At 37.4% G+C, this 19,676-nt stretch overlaps 2 protein-coding genes and 1 pseudogene across 3 annotated transcripts; all 3 read left to right on the forward strand.

The window, feature by feature from the left end:
- The first annotated feature begins 807 nt into the window (after positions 1–807).
- LOC143601219 (putative amino acid permease 7) lies at positions 808–4,069 on the forward strand. The gene is made up of 7 exons (XM_077078687.1): positions 808–936; positions 1,642–1,881; positions 1,953–2,046; positions 2,114–2,328; positions 2,403–2,536; positions 2,624–2,851; positions 3,368–4,069. The coding sequence occupies exons 1-7, from the start codon at positions 852–854 to the stop codon at positions 3,776–3,778; spliced, it is 1,407 nt and encodes a 468-aa protein (XP_076934802.1). The 5' UTR covers positions 808–851; the 3' UTR covers positions 3,779–4,069.
- Positions 4,070–7,975: 3,906 nt separating this feature from the next.
- On the forward strand, positions 7,976–15,814 carry LOC143601220 (putative amino acid permease 7). Its single transcript, XM_077078688.1, has 7 exons — positions 7,976–8,146; positions 13,379–13,618; positions 13,690–13,783; positions 13,859–14,073; positions 14,148–14,281; positions 14,369–14,596; positions 15,105–15,814. The coding sequence occupies exons 1-7, from the start codon at positions 8,050–8,052 to the stop codon at positions 15,501–15,503; spliced, it is 1,407 nt and encodes a 468-aa protein (XP_076934803.1). The 5' UTR covers positions 7,976–8,049; the 3' UTR covers positions 15,504–15,814.
- Positions 15,815–16,556: 742 nt separating this feature from the next.
- Positions 16,557–19,676, forward strand: LOC143601225 (putative amino acid permease 7; annotated as a pseudogene). Its single transcript, XR_013147615.1, has 7 exons — positions 16,557–16,594; positions 16,680–16,878; positions 17,951–18,046; positions 18,117–18,436; positions 18,801–18,853; positions 18,940–19,165; positions 19,237–19,676. The product of XR_013147615.1 is annotated as a putative amino acid permease 7 (transcript).

Raw genomic sequence — 19,676 nt, forward strand, 5'->3', positions numbered from 1 at the left:
ATAGCCTGCAGTTGGTGGAAAATGAATAGTACACAGCCGGCCATGTCACTATCAGCCGCTGCCTACCCACCAACCACCAGCATGGCACGTGCGTAGCCCACAGTTGGTAGAAAAGGAATATTATACAGCTGGCTGTACCTGCTTGGACACCTACTTTCGGCTATAAATACTCCAACACCTTGGAACGGTATCAGGATCTTGTTATCTTATATCTTATCTGCTCTAGCTATTTCTCTTAATATACACTTATATTCAAGAGCAATCTAGTCTGATTCTCACACCGGAGGGTGGTCACAAGGAGGTACCCCCCCTTCTCAGTGACGAGCTCACGGTGTCTGTTTTGCAGGTCATCAGAAGAATAACCATCTTTGCCGGACCTAACCCTCGTGGGAAACATCTACTTAACCCCCAGATTATCCGTAATCTGCCGGGGTCGATCAGTGTTTCTTCACAACATTACATATGCTAAAACAAAGAAAATATGAGATATATTAGACACTTAACCTCATGTATGTGCTAAACCAAAACCAAAATAATAATAAAAAAACATCAGAATAACTAAATAATCGAGAAACCACCAATAACCCACCTGATTATTTGGTAAGAAATTCAGTTAAGATAATAAAACTGAAAACCCTCGTGTCTAACCTGAAAACCCATTGTTTGATCGATTTCATTACATTAGAAAAAATCACTTAAATGGTTTTTTTTCCTAAAGTATTATCTTTATAAAATTTTATCTTTACATCTATGAAAATACATGAAATTAATTCGTATCTATAGTTTATGTACTATTTTAACGGCATCTATATATACCTGATAACGTTTTTTGCGTATAGAACTGAACAACAATGGCGAGAGGAGACTATGAAGAAGAAGAACATCATCCGCCATTGTTGCAGACTTCACCTAATAATCATAACCTCAACCTCACTGGTCCGCCTGCTTCACTTCACTTCATTTCTCTTTCACTTTTTACTTACTTCATTTAATTTCAAGCTAGTTTAAATCATTTAATCAATGTTTAATCGATTTTATTCCTTGTGTTCGAGTTTAATGATGAGACCTAGTATTAGTTTTATCAGTTATCTTTCTTCTGTTGATTGAAGGAACTGTAGAATAATAATAGGATTTTGTGTTTTATCATTTAATTGACACTCCAGATTCAAAATTAGACCTAATTTTAGTTATATTTCAATCCACTTCCTGTGCACGATTCGGTTTGGTTATTAGCTTCAACTGAATTAACCAGTAGGTTTCTGGTTAATCGGTTCGGTTTATTCGCTTTGTTTGTCATTTTTGGTTCGGTTCGGTTAATAACAAAAATCAAAACAGGGCTAAATTTTTTTGCTTAGAAATACATGAAATGAATGCGTAATAGTATAATACATGAAATGAAAAAATAAATACATAAAATGGATGCATAAATACATGAAATGGAGATATTAATACATGAAATGGTGGTATAAAAGCTAAAAATCTAAGTAAATATGAATGGTTCAATTCGGTTCGGTTAACTGAGGGTACAGAAAAAAAAAGAAGCAATAACCGATATTCAGTTAATTTTTACTTATATTTCAGTCAACTTCTTTAAATTTGATGATAACGCTTTATCCATTGGCTTTGTGTTGTTGATTGAAGGAACTGTATGGACAGCAGTAGCACATATTATAACAGCAGTCATAGGATCAGGTGTTTTATCACTCGCTTGGAGCGTAGCTCAGGTCGGATGGATTGCTGGCCCGTTGTCTCTGCTTATCTTTGGCTTAATCACTCTTGTTTCTGCATACTTTATCTGTGATATTCATCTTTATTTTGACCCTAAAAATGGCAACACTACTATGAACCAGTCCTACTTGCAGGCCATTTATACAGTTTTAGGTTAGTTTGTTTCATGCTCATTAGCATTCACTTGCATTTTGTTCATTTTACTTCTGTACATTGAATTTCAGGGTATAAGAATGGTCTGGCGTGTGCATGCGTGTTTTATTTCACTATATTCAAAACAGGAGTTGTATATATAATCACATCTGCCACCAGCATGAGGTATGCTACTTTGATGACTCACACATATTAACATAAGTCTGTTTTGAATTTTCTGGCTTGGTGACAGAGCAATCATGCAATCAAATTGTTACCACGAACAAGGGCACGATGCTGCTTGCGAATTTGAAGATTGGTATTATATGCTTATATTTGGAATCATTCAAATTGTAGCTTCTCAGATACCCGACTTTTTTCATACAAAATGGCTCTCGATTATTGCTGCAATTATGTCGTTCACCTATTCTTTTATTGGAATTGGACTTGGTTTAGCACAAGTAATAGGTAAAAATCTTATCTTCAACATACTGATACTCGATCTTGTTGATGGGCCACGAATAATATAAATGAAATTGCAGAACAAGGGGAGATAAAAGGTAGCATCACCGGTATCTCAACTACTAACCCCACACAAAAAGTATGGTTGGTTGCTCAAGCTATTGGAGATATTGCATTTTCATTTAATATCGCGGTAATTCTTCTTGAAGTACAGGTATAACTTCTAACCCGTTGTAATAAATCTTCTATTTGATACTCAATCAATTTGCCTAAGCAGTTATGCGATGTTTGTGACATGTAGAGCTCTTTGAAGTCACCTCCATCACAAAAAGTGACCATGAAGAAAGCTTCCACAATTGCAATCTTTACAACTACTATATTCTTCCTATGCTGCGCTGCTTCTGGCTATGCTGCCTTTGGAGATTTGACTCCTGGGAATCTGTTGACCGGGTTTGGGTTTTATGAACCGTATTGGCTCGTTGACTTTGGAAATGCATGCATTGTTCTACACTTGGTTGGTGGTTACCAGGTATCACATGACCTTAGCATTTTGACTGGAACCCATTAAATATTTACATCAAATGATAACAAAGACAGTTCATTAATTACAATTAGAGATGGGCAAATAACATTGGTTAACGGAACCGACCGACGATCCGAACCGGTTTGGAACTGATGCTTAGGAACCGATGTGTGTGCCCCGCCCGCCCCGCCCTAAACGGTTTCAGTTTTTAGCCTCCCAAAACCAGTTCCACCAAGTAGCTAGTTTTGACCACTTTGACTGGGAATCGGTTCGGTTCCAACCACTTTGCCACACTTTAGTAATCATATTTAACACATTAATTGTGTATCAAATTAATAAAAACATAAAAGATATCAAGTCAGGTGGTGTCGATCTGGCCAGTTTGTCCCACACCTAAACATCACCATTTTGACCCGAACCCATTTCATGTCTCGTACACTTTGCCACATTTACCCAGTACCAATCTAGGACCGATTTAATTTGTGTTGTCCTTCCATTATTAATTATCTCGTGTGTTGTCAGGTATACACTCAGACAATATTTGCAATAGTGGAAAGATGGTATGCGGAAACATTCCCAGAAAGCACGTTCGCGAAAGACACTCAAAGCATGAAGGTGTCGTCATTGCCCGAGTTCAAATTGAATCCACTTCGGTTATGTTTTAGAACAACATATGTGGTTTTGACAATGGCAGTTGGGATGTTATTCCCATACTTCAATGAGGTCCTCGCGTTCGCAGGCTCCATCATCTTTTGGCCATTGACCATATATTTCCCTGTAGAGATGTACTTTGTGCAGAAGAAGGTCATACCTTGGTCCAGAAAATGGATTATACTTCGTATATGCACAATTTCTTGCCTGCTTGTAACCATTTTTAGTTTGGTTGGTTCCATTGAAGGACTCATTACCAAAAGATTTGGGTATTCTCTTTGAAGATTTGGGTGCATTAGTCCATTCTCTTGTATGATACAGTTGTACAAAATTTAAAATGTTACTGAGTGAACTGATGGCACATTTAGAAAATAATGTCATTCTACCCGAGCCTGTTGTGGCGTGATGTCCAACTCGTGAAGTCGAATACTTCTTTAAATTTAGTCTTGTTAGCCACTTACCCTGTTAACCTGTGTGTTGTTACAAAGTTAGCTTGTTTATAATCTCTGAGTTAAGGCGACGAAGATTTCATCAGCTAGACGTTGCATGCTTGTATGGTCAAGAGCGAGATCCTATATGCACTACGATCATATATTCATATGTATGCTCCACATGTTTTCACTAATCAAAACCATAAGATCTTAAAATTAGGGAATAGACTTTTTCAATTTCTAATTTTATTTTAGGCTCAACTAACGATTAGAAGAAGGGTAAGTTAGTCGTCCAAAGGACTACATATATATTTTTTGATACTATGCGCTACTGTTGGGAATTAGCATAGTAATGTAACATCGTGAATGTCTTAGAACATATTACTAGTTATATGTTAAGAACCCAAAAATGTGCTTAACATATCAAAACTTGAAAATTCAGTTGTAAGATCATCCATCCATTAGTCCCAGCTATTCATGGAAATCCTTTTATATAAACTGAGTTACTTAAATTGTTTAATTTGTTTTAGAAATATGCAATGTTTTCTTAAACTATAAACATATAAACATCTGTCATTTACTTTATTATGCAATAGAGTAGTAGAATTTGCATGAAAGATCTACTTTTGAGGTTTTATAATGCCATGGCATGAATCACACTGTAGGCTGCTGATCATTCTTATCTAGTTGATTTTGATTCTGTACTATATCAAGGTTTATGTCATGATGTAGCACAAGACCAATATATTCTCACAGTTGATATACGATAAATAGTAAATCTAAAATCTATCTTGATCAAAGATTAAAAGCATTTTATATTCACTATATTATACTGAAAAATGTGAGAGCACAAAAATTTCCGGGTCACACCATGTGAGCATCAGCACCTATTCCGTAAGTTACGCTTTTCAATTTTTACTATCTTTGTTACACATGCATGTGATGTCCTTCATGTACAATGTTTTAGTGGTCCAACAACTAAAGTATTTAGGGGGTGTTTGGGATTGCTTATTTTCACCAACTTATAACTTATAAACTTTTTAAGAAGTAATAAGGTGTTTGGGATTGCTTATGTTGTAAGATGAAAAGTTCTATAAGTTACACTTTTGTAACTTATTAACTTAATGAAAAGTTATACCCTTACTAAAAAAAAGAGACTAGCACTACTTTAATCAGGTAACTCACAATGTTTATTTTTTTTTTTTAGTTATCGTTGATGTTAACCAGGTAAGCATATTTTATACACTTCCATTTATATATATGTTTAACTACGGTATATATTAAAATGTAGTCTAACTTATATCTATCTTTATGTTTTAGCTGGTAAATAATACAAGAATGGTTTGTCAAGATGATATTAATAAATTTGTAAATCGTACTTTAAAGGCGTATACAACTTTATTGTTGACCGTGAGGATGAGGATGAATGAAGGTTAGTATATTAGTATGTTATCTCTTTATAGTTTTCGTTTTTTTTAATAATTGTTTAGGACGATTGAGTGAGTCTCGTTCATCGCATGGATGATTAAGTCACTTAGGCTTGTTCGCCTACTTTGACTTGTCGTCCATTTGACCCCAAGGCCTACACGCGCTAAAGGGTTTTTGATAACGTAGATCACATATAATTTTAGGTGTTTCTAGGAGTAGGAAAGGACTTTGTATTAATGTTGATTCTAGTAAAAATTTTGTCCATGATGCCAAAGGTGGATTTCGCTTTATTTGAATGTTTAATGGTAGCTAATAGACAATTTTTCTATGTGTATTGATCAATGGCAAAAGGATTCAAGTTAACCTAAGAGCTTGTGGATTGTGGTGGATAAAGGAGGTTGCACGAAGTCATAGGAGGTTTTTAGATGGCTGTTTTTATTTGGGTTAAAGTGAATGTTTGGATAAGTTTTGTATGTTAAAATGAATGTTTTAGAACAATGGGTCAATATGGATGCTTTAGTTGTTTAAGCTATTTATAAAATTGTTCTTTGTTTGGTGTATTTTATTATAATTTGCGTTTATATGATTTTGATATTGATGGATTAAAGGATTGAATGGTGATCATGATGTATGTGAAAATATATATTAAAAAAACTGAATGAAAACCAATTGAACGCCTTATTAGCTCACACACAAACTGTCTTATCAGGTTTAATTATGACGCTTAATTATTATTTTAAAAATCATAAACCGTCTTATTAGACTCTAATGAGGCATCTTCTTATGTCAAATATGAAGGTTTTAGTAAACCATTTTAATGCGCTTATATATAACATTGATAACCGTCTTAAAATGTCGCATCCTTCTTCAGATCAAAATTCAGAAAAACACTTAACGCCTTAGAGTGTTTTATAACGGAGGTCCATTGAAAGAAAAATAGTCGAAAGATTGGATCCTTGGCAGGGATTTTAAAAATAAAATTATTATCGGCTAGAAATGAATTGATAAGAACTCAAGTGATAACCAGTTGGATCTGTATTGAATTAACTAAAGAAATAGTAACACATAGAAGGAGATGAGAAATCAGGAACACGGAGTATGGGAAGAAGAAGACGTTACACATATCCATTCATTCCTTTTCGCCATGTTCTTTCGTCTTTTTTATCGCATAAGTTCTTTCACCGAGCCCCAAATCCCCAATTTCATTACTTGTTGACTTGTTGGGCCTTTGGAATGGACCTTTGAACCGGGTAGAATTAGAGGTGTACAAAACCGGTTTTAAACCCAAACTGAACCGGTTTGGTCAACGGCTGGTCAAAACCGGTTTGACTTAAACCAGTTTAGAAGCAAAATAGGCTGGCCTGGTCACGTTGGTTCGGTTCGGTTTATAAACCGGTTTTCCTCAAACCGGTTCTGTATTAAAACCGATTTGGTAGATCTTAAGGGGAACCGGTCCGAAACTGACGGTTTATGTCGGTTTGGGAACCGATTTAGGTGAAACCGGTTTTAAACCAAACCGTTTCGGTTTGCCTAAAACCGATTCAAACCGGTTTCTTTACACCTCTGGTAGAATCATAACACAATACACAAAATGTTGGTTTATTTCCAATTTGCCATTAGTTTAAATCAATCCATGTTTAAAGTTAGCAAATGACCGATTCAATTTATAAACAAAAGTACAAAACAAATTCATTGTGTAAATTATCTCATTATAATCATGAAAATACCGGAAATTAATTCGTATACATTTTTTTTTGAGTAAACTGCGATTTTCGACTCTATCGTTTGTCCAAAACTACGGTTTCAGTCCAATAGTTTCAAATTTGCGATTTTCGTCAATGTGGTTTCATTTCACTTGCAATTAAACCCGAACACGCTAACGCCGTTAAATTTGATCGTTAAACCCATTAGTGTGCCCTTCAAGTGAGGGGCAGTTTTGTCCATTTTTTCCCGAATAGACCCCACCCCCTCCCGTGAGGGGGCTTAGGAATTAGGTTTGGGGTTTATTAGGGGAGAAAAAGGACAAAACCGTCCCTCACGTGAGGGGCACGTTGATGGATTTAACGACCAAGCTTAATAGGGTTAGTGGGGTCGGGTTTAATTGTAAGTAAAATGAAACTACAGGGACGAAAATCGCAAATTTGAAACTATTGGACTAATACCGCAGATTTAGACAAATCACAGGGATGAAAATCACAGTTCACTATATTTTTTTACAACGAACAACAAACAAAGGATTGTCTGGGTACGAGGTAACCCAATGATAAAAGCACATTGCCAGTTGGCCCAACCCAGCCGTACGTAGCCCTTAAATGCATCCAAGTTGTCTTCAGTTCCAGGAAAAACTTACTACCGTGAAAACCCATTAATGGTAGAACCCGAATACCGTCAGGATCGCACTAAAAATCACAAACATCTCCGTCTTTTTTTTCATCGAGCTACTTATGCTCTTTTTAAAGTGATCCCAAGCTGCACACAGTTAATTTGTATATCTATTTTATAGATTTTGTAACAAATCTGGCTTATTTATTTATTGTTAATTTGTATATCTATTTTGTAGATTTTGTAAATGTAATAAATCTGGCTTATTTATAGCTGATAACGTTTTTTCTATATCTGTTTTGTCTGGATTTGTTGATAAAACGATCTCCAACTAAAAGTTAGTTGCGTTTACAACTGAACAACCAAATAACAATGGCGAGAGGAGACTACGATGATAATGAAGAAGAAGAAGAACATCATCCGCCATTGTTGCAGACTTCACCTCATAATCATAACCTCAATCTCACTGGTCTGCCTTCATTTCTCTTTCACTTTTTACTTAACTCTCAATTTCAAACTAGTTTATATCAATCAATCAATCAATGTTTGACCTGATTAGGTATTATTAAATTAAGTTCACTTTACGAAACTCAAATTCAAAGTCAATTATCTGCTACTGCATCGTATAAACACAGATTTGTATTGAATGAAAAGCTTGATTTTACATATCAATTACAAGGCTTAAATAGCCAAAGTTACAAACTGTTACAGCAACTCATTCAATGTGAATGAGGATCTTTAGGCAAAGAATAAGCTATTCAAATGCACCATTAATCCTATCTAAAAATATACAAAGGTAATAAGGAATTGTGCTGAAAATCTGGAACTTATTTTGCAATGTTATTCTCATTAATATGCCCCCGCAAGATGGAGGAGCCATCGGATACTCCAATCTTGGACCGTAGACGAAGAAATGGTCCGCGGTTTAGCGGTTTCGTGAGTACATCAGCCAGTTGGTCTTCAGAATGAATGTGTTGAACACGTAGTGAGCCATTTGCAATTTTTTCTCGAACAAAATGATAGTCTAACGCCACATGCTTCATGCGTGAGTGATATACCGGATTTGCACATAAATAAGTTGCTCCCGCATTGTCGCAAAAAAGTGTAGGTGAGGTTGACTTCGAGAAACCAAGTTCCAACAGTAGGTTTTGAACCCACGCGAGTTCGGCTGCACCGTTTGCTAATGCTTTGTACTCGGCTTCTGTGGAAGAACGAGAGACAGATTTTTGTGGAAGAACGAGAGACAGATTTTTGACGTGTGGAACGCCACGAGATGATATTGGAACCGAGATAGAGTATGTAAGCGGTGGTGGAGCGGCCCCCATCCGAAGTACCACCCCAATCCGAGTCGGTGAATGCTTGAAGATCAAGCCGAGAACCACGGTTGAGGAATAGACCATGGTGGATGGTCCCCTTGAGATACCGCAAGACCCGTTTTAGGGCTTGCCAATGTCGTTCAGTAGGAGCATGCATGTATTGAGAGAGTCGGTTTACGGCAAATGACACATCAGGTCGTGTAAAGGCGAGGTATTGGAGGGAACCAACAAGTTGTCGGTATGGTGTAGGATCAATTTTGGACGACCCGTCAACAAGAGCAAGTGTTTCAGTGGAGCTAAGTGGTGTAGCAACGGTCTTAGCACCATCCATGTGGAACTTTGTAAGCAGGTTTTGAATGTGAGCATGTTGAGATAGGAAAAGACCATTAACAGTAGAGATGACCTCAATCCCAAGAAAATGATGTAGCATGCCAAGGTCCTTAATAGAGAACTTGTCGGATAAGGAGCAGATGACCTGCTGAACAAAGAAATCGGTGTTGCCGGTGATGACAATGTCGTCAACATAAACTAGAAAATAGTATACGGTGCCCCCGTGATTGTAAATGAACAACGAGGGATCAGCAAGAGATTTTGTGAAACCAAGATGTAAAAGGAACTTAGTGAGTTCCAAATACCAAGCACGAGGTGCTTGTTTGAGTCCGTAAAGAGACTTACGAAGACGACAAATGTGATTAGGAAATTCTGGATGAACGTATCCGGGTGGTTGGGACATGTAAACATCCTCATCTAGAGTACCATGTAAAAAAGCATTGTTTACGTCTAGTTGGCGAAGAGACCAATTTTGAGATAAGGCAATGCTAAGGACCGTACGAATAGTAATGGGTTTTGTGACCGGACTAAAGGTTTCAAAATAATCTTTGCCATGCTCTTGGAGGAAACCTTTTGCAACAAGACGTGCCTTATATTTGTCTATGGAGCCATCCGGACGACGTTTGATGCGAAAGATCCACTTGCATCCAATCGGTTTGTGATGCAAGGGAGGAACGAGTTCCCACGTGGCGTTTTTTAGAGTGCATTGAATTCACAATCCATAGCTTTACGCCACTCGGGATCTTTTAAGGCTTGGTTGTGAGTGGTGGGTTAGACAGATGGTGGAATCGGGTGAAGTGTAGTGGTGTTGACAAGGTTGGGGTTGAAATATTTTGGGTTCGGTTTGCGTTTACGACGAGATTGTGTAGGCAAGGTAGCGGATACATTTGGTGAGGAGAAGTTGGAAGTGGATGATGAATTCGATGCAGAGGTGGGAGAGGTTGATTGATGTGACTCAGGTGAGGGTGGGCTGTTGGACAGTGAGGTTGGTGTAGAAGGAGTTGGGGTTGAGGATGATTGAGGGAGTGAGTTGTTAGGCTCAGGTTCGGGGCCAGAAGTGGAGTGTTGGGCTGCTGAATGAAGTGGGCTGTTGGGAGAAGTAGGCTCTTGGGCTGATGGGTGGGGTAAAGAATTGGTGTGTTTGGAGCATTTGTTACAGTAGGTATTCCGAAGAAGGAATCCACCGTAGGAAGATGAGAAGAAGCGCCTTGTGGAGTTAGAAAAGGGAATTGATTTTCTATAAACTCAACATGGCGTGAGTGATAAAGGCGACGGGTTGTAGGAGCATAACATTTATAGGCGGATTTAGAAGGTGAATAACCCAAAAAAATGCATTGCTCGGAGCGCGGGTGAAGCTTGGACTTTCCATACGGGCGAAGCCACGGGTAGCATAGACACCCAAATGGCTTGAGTTTAGTGTAGGTTGGTTGTTTTTGAAAGAGAAGAGTGTAAGGAGTGTTGAAATCAATGATGGGAGTGGGTAACCGATTTATTAGATATACCGCGGTTTGGAAAGCATGTGTCCAAAACGAAAGAGGAAGCCGCGCATGGTGAAGGAGAGATAATCCGGTTTCTACAATGTGTCGATGACGACGTTCGACAACACCATTTTGTTCCGGAGTATGAGGTGGCGTGGTGAAGTGAGAGATTCCTTGGGATTGGAGATACTTGGTGAGACCAATGTATTCACCACCATTGTCGGTAAAGAGAGATATTAATGGTGTTTGAAAAAATTTCTCAACAAGTGTTTTGAACTGGGGAAACAAGACGGATACATCGGATTTATGCTTCATTGGGTATAGCCAAATAAACTTAGTATGAAAATCAACAAAAATTACATAGTAAGTAAAACCATCAATGGATTTTTCTACCGGTCCCCAAACATCCGAATATATCAATTGCAAAGGTTTGGTTGTGGTAAACGAATTCAAGCCGAACGGGGTTTTATGGCTTTTATTAATAGAGCATGAGTTACAATGAAAATTGTGAAAGTTGAAATTTAAATCTAAGCATTTGGCTATTTTTTTGAAAATCCGAATAGATGGGTGTCCAAGCTTGTGATGCCAATCAAGAGGCGTTGTGGTGGAAACTGCATTTATTTGAGGCGAGGAAGGAAGATTGGCATAGTATACATCAAGGTAATTCTCTCCCCGCATTAGACGCGCCCCCGTGCGAAGGTCCTTGACAAAAAAATGAGTGGGGAAAAATTCCACCGAAACATGGTTAGTCTTACATAATTTAGCAACAGAAATAAGTTTGTTTTTGAAATGAGGGACACATAAGACATCTTTTAGAGAAAGAGAACCATGTGACATTGGAAGATAGGATTGACCAATGTGAGTGATGGTAAGAGTATTACCATTGCCAAGAACAATCTCCTCGGGTCCGCCATAGTCAGAGACGGAATGGAGAGAAGCACGGTCGGGATCAACATGATTTGATGCGCCAGTATCAAACATGTATGAGGAAGTAGCAACATTAGCGGTTGGTGAGGACTTGTTGGAGTTCAAAGGAACTTCTGTTTGGACATGATTGTCACGAAGAAACCTCGCGAGTTTTCTACACTCCTTTGCTTCATGATCTGGAAAGTGACAAAATTGACAATAAACATTAGAACGAGTTTCGCGATTGCCTCCGTTTGAATTGGGAGTCCACTGAGAACTAGCGTTCCTGTTGCGGCGGTCGACGGTAGGTCGGTTGGAGTTACGGTTTTGGCGAGTGGTGTAGTTAACAGTAGTCATGGTGGGCTGATGTGAGACGGCTGTCATAGTGAGTTCTCGTTCATAGTCAACGAGTTTCTCAAACAACTCTGGAAAGGTGATGTTTGAACCAAGGTAGCGAATAGAGGTTGCAATAGGTTTAAAGTCTTCACCCAACTGACAAAGAATATGGACCATGAGGTCTTCATCCTTCACAGGTTCTTGAACCGATGCGAGTTCGTCAGCAATTGTCTTCATGTCACGAAGATACTCAGCAACCGGACGGCTTCCTTTCGGGTTAGAAGCAAGTTTGGTTTTCAAGGATATAACTCTTGACCTGGATGAGTTTGCGTAGCTCGTTACGAGCAGCTCCCAAGCTTGTCGGGATGTTTCAGCAGATGCAATCAAGGGTTGAATTGCGGGTGAGCAGCTGCCAAGAAGAGCTGCTAAGATCATTTGGTCCTGTCGATACCAAGGGAAGAAATCTGGGTTGGATTTGGTTCTGTCCGCGTCGAGAAATTCCGCCGGTGCCTGTTTGGTTCCAGTAATGAAATGAACCAGGTCCATGCCAATCAGTGTTGATTGAACATGTTTACGCCAAATGGAGAAGTTGTCGGTGGTGAGGGTAATGTTGAAATGGGTGGAGGCGGTGATCTGAATGACTGTTTGTGGTGCCATGGAGGTAACCGGAATTCTGATTGGAAAAAAAAACCGACAAGGATCAAGACTCGTTTGAGTGTTTAAGCTCTTGATACCATATAAACACAGATTTGTATTGAATGAAAAGCTTGATTTTACATATCAATTACAAGGCTTAAATAGCCAAAGTTACAAACTGTTACAGCAACTCATTCAATGTGAATGAGGATCTTTAGGCAAAGAATAAGCTATTCAAATGCACCATTAATCCTATCTAAAAATATACAAAGGTAATAGGAATGGTGCTGAAAATCTGGAACTTATTTTGCAATGTTATTCTCATTAATACATCGAACCTGATTGAGATTTCAAATCCATTAACTTCAGATTTTCATCTTATATCTGTTATATTTGTCATTTAGATTGAAGGAACCCTAGAACAATAGCATTTTTTGTGTTATGTGGCTTTTATCACTTCAAATTAACACTCCAGATTCAAATTTTTAAACCTAATTTGATGGTCACACTTGTAGATTTTTATCAATTTGCTTTGTGTTGTTGATTTAAGAAAATATATCAACAGCAGCAGCAGCACATTTATAGCTTGAAGTCATTCAAATTCAAAAACTATAACTTAATTTTACTTATATTTTAATTTTCTTCCTAGAATTTGATAATAACACTTTATATGAATTGGCTTTGTGTTGTTGATTGAAGGAACTGTATGGACAGCAGTAGCACATATTATAACAGCGGTCATAGGGTCGGGGGTTTTATCACTCGCTTGGAGCATAGCTCAGGTCGGATGGATTGTTGGCCCCTTGTCTCTGCTACTCTTTGGCTTCTTCACTCTTGTTTCCGCATACTTTATCTGTGACATTCATCTCTATTTCGACCCTAAAAATGGCAACACTACTATGAACCAGTCCTACTTGCAGGCCGTTCACACAGTTTTAGGTCAGTTTATTTCATGCTCATTAGCTTTCACTTGCATTTTGTTCATTCTATTTCTGTACATTGAATTCCAGGGTATAAGAACGGTCTGGCGTGTGCATGCGTGTTTTATTTCAGTATATTCAAAACAGGAGTTGTGTACACTATCACATCTGCCACCAGCATGAGGTATGCTATTTTGATTTGGTAAAATGTTGTAACATATTAATACTGTCCGGTCTAAGTCTTTTGTTGCGGTGACAGAGCAATCATGCAATCAAATTGTTACCACGAACAAGGGCACGATGCGCCTTGTGAATTTGAAGATTGGTATTATATGCTCATGTTTGGAATAGTTCAAATACTAGCTTCTCAAATACCCAACATTTTTCATACAAAATGGCTTTCGATTATTGCTGCAATTATGTCATTCACATATTCTTTTATTGGAATTGGACTTGGATTAGCACAAGTAATTGGTAAAAATCTTATCTTCAACATCCTGATACGCGATCTTGTTTATGGGCCACAAATAATATAAATGAAATTGCAGACAAAGGAAAAATTGAAGGTAGCATCTATGGAATTTCAACTACTGGTCCCACACAAAAAGTATGGTTGGTTGCTCAAGCTATTGGAGACATTGCATTTGCATTCAATTTCTCGGTAATTCTTCTTGAAGTACAGGTATAACATCTAACCCGTTGTAATAGGTCTTCTATTTGATACTAAATCAATTTGTCTAAGCAGTTATGTGATGTTTGTGACATGTAGAGCACTTTGAAGTCACCTCCATCACAAAAAGTGACCATGAAGAAAGCTTCAACAATTGCAATCCTTACAAGTACTATATTCTACCTATGTTGTGGTGCTTCCGGCTATGCTGCATTTGGAGATTTGACTCCCGGGAATCTGTTGACCGGGTTTGGGTTTTATGAACCGTATTGGCTCGTTGACTTTGGAAATGCATGCATTGTTCTCCACTTGGTTGGTGGTTACCAGGTATCACATGACCTTAGCATTTTGACTGGAACTCATTAAATATTTATACATCAAATGATAAAGAAGATAGTTCATTAGTTACAATTAGAGATGGGCAAAAAACACAGGTTTACCGAACCGACCAACGATCCGAACCAGTTTGGAACAGATTGTATAGGAACCGGTTCGGAACTGATGCTTATTTGTGCATGCGTGTGTCCGTCCGTCAATCAGTCAGTCAGTCATTTTATAGGAAACCAGTTCCTACACGAACCGGTCCCAAGCCAAACCTAACAAGTTCCACTTTCACTAGGAATCGGTTCAGTTCCAACCCGAACCAGTTTGTCACACTTTGGTAATCATAGTTAACACATTAATTGTGCATAAAATTTAAATAAACACATAAAAGATATGCAAGTCAGGTGGAGCCAACCTGACCAGTTTGACGGTTGACCCACACCTGACATCACCATTTTGACCCGTACACTTTGCCATGTCTACCCATAATTATTATCTTGTGTGTTGTCAGGTATACACTCAGACATTGTTTGCAATAGTGGAAAGATGGTATGCAGAAAAATTTCCAGAAAGCGTGTTCGCAACAGACATTCGAAGCGTGGTGTCGTTAATTCCTGAGTTTAGATTGAATCCACTTCGGTTATGTTTTAGAACGGCATATGTGGTTTTGACAATGGCAGTTGGGATGTTATTCCCTTACTTCAATGAGGTCCTCGCGTTCGCAGGCTCCATCATCTTTTGGCCTTTGACCATATATTTCCCTGTAGAGATGTACTTTGTGCAGAAGAAGGTTGTACCTTGGTCCGGAAAATGGATTATACTTCGTATATACACCATTTTTTGCCTGCTTGTCACCATTTTTACTTTGGTTGGTTCTATTGAAGGACTCATTACCAAAAGATTTGGGTAGTAAATAGTTGATTCTCTTTGAAGATTTGGTGCAAAAGATTTGGGTGATAGGAAATTGTATTGGGTGTAATAGTCCATCTCTTGTATAATACAGTTGTACAAATTTTAGAATGTTACTGAGTGAACTGATGGCATGTTTAGACAATAATGTCATTTGACTCGAGCCTGCTGTGGCATGACATTCAACTATGAACTGTTGAAGTCGAATACTTCTTTAAATTTACTCTGTTGAGCCACTTAGCTTGTTATCCTGTTTGTTGTTTTTTCATGTACAACAATTAGCTCATTTATAATCACTAGGTTAAGGGAACTAAGATTTCAATAGCTAGACCGTGTCGTATGCTTGTATGGACTAATGGTCAAGATCAAGATCCTATATGCACTAGGATTATATATTCATATGCATGTTCCACATGTTTTCACTAATTGAAATCATAAGATATTCAAATTAGCTGGGAATTTACTAATTCAATTTGTCATTTCATTTTAGGCTCAACTAAATATTCAAAAAAGGTTAAGTTAGTCGTCCTAAGGATCAAAACATATCTATAGTGTTCTTTACTAAACAATCATATCACTTGCGAGATTGTTTTTTTTTCTTTTTGAAAATGGTATAAAGCAAAAACCAATATCCATGTATAAAATTCAAATTGAAAACGGAAAAGAAAAGGATACGGTTTTATGATAATATATATGATATGAATATTGGTATGTGTATTTTCATTTAAAAGTAGTTGACAAATTTTTTAATATCTATCAACTTCAAGTACTTTTTTATACGTGTTAAGGTTGATTAAAACATAAAAGTAGAGAGTATATGCTGTTTATAAACAAAAAATTTAAGTGCATTAAGTGTGTCTGAAACAAAAAATTTAAGTGCAGAGGAGGCAGTGGCATCAGTGTGACAGTTTATAACGTTGAGTAATAAAGAATATAATAAATTTCGCTTTTCTCGTTTTTTGTTTTATTATTATTATTATTATTTTGTCATTTAAACTCAGTTTGCCATAAACGAAGTGCAAGCAGAAGTTGGTGAGGGAAGAATCCAGGATCAATGGGTGGAGGAGGAAACTACGACGATGAAGAAGAAATGTTTGGTCTGCTCTACTTACGCCATGTTTACCTGATACTGAATTTTATGGTTTTTAATCATTTAACTCGGTGTTGTTGATTGAAGGAACTTAGCACATTTTATAGCTGGAGTCATCGGATCAGGTGTTTTATCAATGCCTTGGATGGATTGCTGGACCCTTGTGTGTTATAATCATTGCATTCTTTGCGCTCGTGTCTGCGTTTCTTATCCAACTTTATACAAACCCAAGCAGTGGCACCACCACCATAAACCACTCCTTTTTGCAGGCTGTCCACAACTTTTTAGATCAGCTTTTGTTTATGCTAATAAGCTTCTATAATTCTACTTCTACTTTGATAAACCCAAATAACTGAACCCAAACAAAAACCAGCGGTTAGGTTTTATAATTTTGTAAAAAAAATGAATTTTCAGTTTGGTTTGGGTTTTGCATGTAACTAAAACCAAACAGAACAGAATGTATGGATTTTCATTTTAAATTTTGAAGATTAAACAATTTGTAAAGGTTAATTAGGGCAAGTGTAGTGGGCGAGTAATATGGGCGACAAACGTGATTTTGGGGCGAGAACACCGCCCACAGGCGATATTGGGGCGATTTGTGTGTGTGTGTGTGGGGGGGGGGGGAATATTTGTCTCCAGTGTATGTTTTGTTTTTATTATTATTATTATATATGTGTGTGTGAGATATATATATATATATGTATATATATTGGGCTACAACATGACTACACCCCTAAAACAAAAACCCACTGCTGACTGGGCGCCACATGACACAAAACGCCACATGACGTGGCCCCTCCACTACACATAGCCTTATAGTTTAACCTAAAATTTTTAACTTGAAATTAGGATTTAGGTTGACATTTATTATTTTGTGCTAATTCTTTTATCGGCCAGAATCTAAAGCCCAAATGGTAAAACCGAAACTAAACGAAAGCGAATGGTTTTCAAGAACTCTAAAACCAATTTTCCTGTTTTTTTAAGACCCTTATTTTTATAAATCAATATAATAATAATTCAACATATAAAAGTTTGTTTACCAATAATCATAAGTAACAACGAGCAAGAGGATTCACTAATTCCCTTAGTTTAGGTACTCACTTACCAAAGTTACCATAATGGTCTTTGACCTATCCCTCCATAAATGTTGAGAATATATGTCAATGGTGAACAAAATGTGTAGATTTAGAAAAAGAAATAGAAGGTGTGTGAGTTAGCTATTCTAAAAGAGGTATTTATTTAACCAAATGTTAAAACTGGACCCTTTAAGTATTGAAGAATATATCACTTTATATGAGAATTCAATCTCTGTTTATTTTGTGCTTTGATTAATCATTCTATTTTGTGATTTTGATTACAGGATATAAGAATGGAATGGTATGTGGATGCATGGTTTATTTCAGTTTATTTAAAACAGCTGTTGTATGTGTAATCACATCAGCAATCTGCATGAGGTATTCTAACCTTTTCCATCACTTGTATCTGAATATCATGTTAGCAACTAACTATTTGTCTGAATTACAGCGCAATCAGGCGATCAAATTGTTACCACAAAGAAGGCCATGATGCTGCTTGCGAATACGAGAATAAATATTATATGCTTATGTTTGGAATCATTCAAATAATAGCTTCTCAAATACCCAACATTTTTCATACCAAATGGCTCTCCATTATTGCTGCAGTTATGTCCTTCACCTATTCATTTATCGGAATTGGACTCGGATTAGCCCAAGTAATAGGTACTAATCTCTATATTCAAATTTATTCTAGACCGAACCGCCAACTATGGTTTTGGGAAATGAAAACCAAACCGGCCGGGTTGAATGGGTTGGCTGGACCAGTCGGTTTTAGCGGTTTGATGATTTAGCTGTTTGGTTTTAAACCGATAAATTTTATTTTTCTCTGTAAAGTAATTAGTTTCTATTCAGAATTTTTAAATAATAAAGATGTTCATGAGTATAATACATATACATAACTACATACTCTTAAAGAAAAGAAACGATTTAAAGGACCGGGCCCGTTTACAGGGCCAGTTGGCTGGACCGTTAAACCCCTAACTCGTTAATACCAAACCATATAAACGTCAAACCGTCCGACTTGCTTCAATTTGTGTCGGTTGGTTTCTAAAAAATAATGAGCATCCCTAACACTAACAGTTCAAATATATTTATTATCAAATCAAGTTACTTGTTGAATATGAGATTGCAGAACAAGGCGTTGCATTTTCGAATTCATTTTCGTTAATCCTTCTTGAAATACAGGTACAAACTTAAAGTTTAATCGTCTAACACGTTCTAGTTAATCTATTAGTTGCTTGAAACAAATTTGTTAATTGTGTGACATGCAGAGCACTTTAAAGTCACCTCCATCTCAAAAAGTGACCATGAAGAAAACTTCCACTATCGCAGTGTTTATAATTGCTTTCTTTTACCTAACTCGTGGTACTTCTGGTTGCTGCCTTTGGAGATTTGACTCCCGGGAATCTGTTGACCGGGTTCAGGTTTTATGAACCATACTGGCTCGTTGACTTTGGTAATGCGTGCATTGTTCTCCACTTAGTTGGAGGGTATCAGGTATCACATGACCTTGGCATAATTTGTGTTTCTTTCTAATAATCTTTATGAACTATGTTGTGTGTTGTTAGATATACAGTCAGACACTGTTTGCAATAGTAGAAAGATGGTATGCAGAAAAATTCCCAGAAAGCGCGTTCGTGAAAGACATTCGAGTTGTGAAGGTGTCGTTGCCTGAGTTTAGATTAAATCCGCTTCGCTTATGTTTTAGAACAGCATATGTGGTTTTGACTATGTCGGTTGGGATGCTATTCCCTTACTTCAATGAGGTCCTCGCGTTCGCAGGCTCCATCATCTTTTGGCCTTTGACCATATTTTTCCCTGTGGAGATGTACTTTGTGCAGAAGAAGGTTGTACCTTGGTCCGGCAAATGGATCGCACTTCGTATATATACCATTTTTTGCCTGCTCGCAACCATTTTTACTTTGGTTGGTTCGATTGAAGGACTCATTGCCAAAAGATTTGGCTAGTAAATAGTAAATCCTTTTAGAAACTAGTAAGAGGGTTACAT

Source organism: Bidens hawaiensis, unplaced genomic scaffold, assembly GCF_021521415.1.
Source record: "Bidens hawaiensis isolate Kalapana, Puna unplaced genomic scaffold, B.hawaiensis_p1.1 tig00055915_1, whole genome shotgun sequence".
In the NCBI taxonomy this organism is placed as follows: Eukaryota; Viridiplantae; Streptophyta; class Magnoliopsida; order Asterales; family Asteraceae; genus Bidens; species Bidens hawaiensis.

Excerpts from the sequence above, each read along its gene's own strand:
- LOC143601219 (XM_077078687.1), top strand. The coding sequence starts at position 852 with ATGGCGAGAGGAGACTATGAAGAAGAAGAACATCATCCGCCATTGTTG. Across the intron at positions 937-1,641 it reads TCATAACCTCAACCTCACTG|GAACTGTATGGACAGCAGTA; the intron begins GTCCGCCTGCTT and ends TGTTGATTGAAG. Across the intron at positions 2,047-2,113 it reads ACATCTGCCACCAGCATGAG|AGCAATCATGCAATCAAATT; the intron begins GTATGCTACTTT and ends GCTTGGTGACAG.
- LOC143601220 (XM_077078688.1), top strand. The coding sequence starts at position 8,050 with ATGGCGAGAGGAGACTACGATGATAATGAAGAAGAAGAAGAACATCAT. Across the intron at positions 8,147-13,378 it reads TCATAACCTCAATCTCACTG|GAACTGTATGGACAGCAGTA; the intron begins GTCTGCCTTCAT and ends TGTTGATTGAAG. Across the intron at positions 13,619-13,689 it reads GGCCGTTCACACAGTTTTAG|GGTATAAGAACGGTCTGGCG; the intron begins GTCAGTTTATTT and ends ATTGAATTCCAG.